This window comes from Corticium candelabrum, chromosome 21 (assembly GCF_963422355.1).
Source record: "Corticium candelabrum chromosome 21, ooCorCand1.1, whole genome shotgun sequence".
Taxonomy (NCBI): domain Eukaryota; kingdom Metazoa; phylum Porifera; class Homoscleromorpha; order Homosclerophorida; family Plakinidae; genus Corticium; species Corticium candelabrum.
This window is the reverse complement of record NC_085105.1, coordinates 2,557,990-2,559,051: the sequence shown is the minus strand read 5'-3', so window position 1 is coordinate 2,559,051 and position 1,062 is coordinate 2,557,990. Positions and strand designations below refer to the sequence as shown.

Sequence of the window (1,062 nt, the reverse complement as noted above, 5' to 3'; positions counted from 1 at the left end):
TGTATGTGTGGAGTGAGTTGTTGCTTGTGTGTGTGTGTGTGTTTGTTTGTTTGTTTGTGCATGTGTTTGTTTGAGTGTGTGCACATGATCAGGTTCAACTTGTTTGTCTTTGTGTGGGCATGTATTTGTGTTTTGTTTTTGCCGTGGTGTGTGTGTGTGTGTTTTGTGCATGTATTTGTTTGTGTGTTTGTGCATGTGTGTTTGTTTGTTTGAGTGTGCACATGTTACAATTTGTTTGAATGTGTTTGTTTTTGTGTGTGCGTGTGTGTACACTGCCTTTGTATAGACATAGTACCTACTAATCTCTTCCATTTCAGCGATATTGGGACAGCAACAACTTGACGTCTGTCGGTCCCCTATCTGATCATTTTGGTGTCTTCCTAACCTACCAGCGCTCTCCCTCGGTGACTCCTAGCCCCACATCAAGCTCCTCACCAAGCTCCTCACCAAGTTCAGTTTATAGCCACTTCAAGGAATGGCTATTGTTTTCCTTGGCGTCTGTAGTTGTCGTTCAAGTTCTACTTGCTTGATGGCCATGCTGTAAGGATGTCTGTCGCATTTTGACTGAGAGCTGAGTTTAGTGTTTACGTTGCTAACTTGTGCTGTAAGGTCAATAAACATGCTGTGTGTTGCTGGAGTTCTTTGACTGCTGCCTTGTTGCCTACTAGATGTTTGTTGTAATAGCTTTTACTTTCGTTTGGCTTTCAATTGATTAAGGTTGAGCGACATTGATACTAAGCCTTCCATTGGTTTTAATGACAAGAAATTCATTGACTTAAAATTAATCTATTGACCAGGAGTGTGGTGTGGTGTGGTGTGGTGTGGTGTGTGTGTGTGTGTGTGTGTGTGTGTGTGTGTGTGTGTGTGTGTGTGTGTGTGTGTGTGTGTGATCAGAAGTTCAATTGTGTGGTGCTGTAGGCTCAATTTGTTAGAGAGTGCATTTGGAGAATGAAACATCCAGGACCTTGCAAGATTGCAGATTCCAGTCACAGTGATGACGAGCTATGGCATAATTTCCTTAAGCAAGAAACTAACACCACAATTGCTTCTCTCGACTCAGAA

At 42.4% G+C, this 1,062-nt stretch overlaps 1 protein-coding gene across 1 annotated transcript in view; it reads left to right on the top strand.

Annotated features, from left to right (window-relative positions):
• The window catches only part of LOC134196498 (uncharacterized), a 14,748-nt gene extending 14,016 nt beyond the window's left edge, over positions 1 to 732 (top strand). Inside the window, exon 9 of the mRNA XM_062665642.1 lies at positions 318 to 732. Within this exon, the coding sequence (XP_062521626.1) occupies positions 318 to 530 (213 nt within the window). The 3' untranslated portion in view covers positions 531 to 732. The remainder of the gene's footprint in view (positions 1 to 317) is intronic.
• The last annotated feature ends 330 nt before the right edge of the window (positions 733 to 1,062 follow it).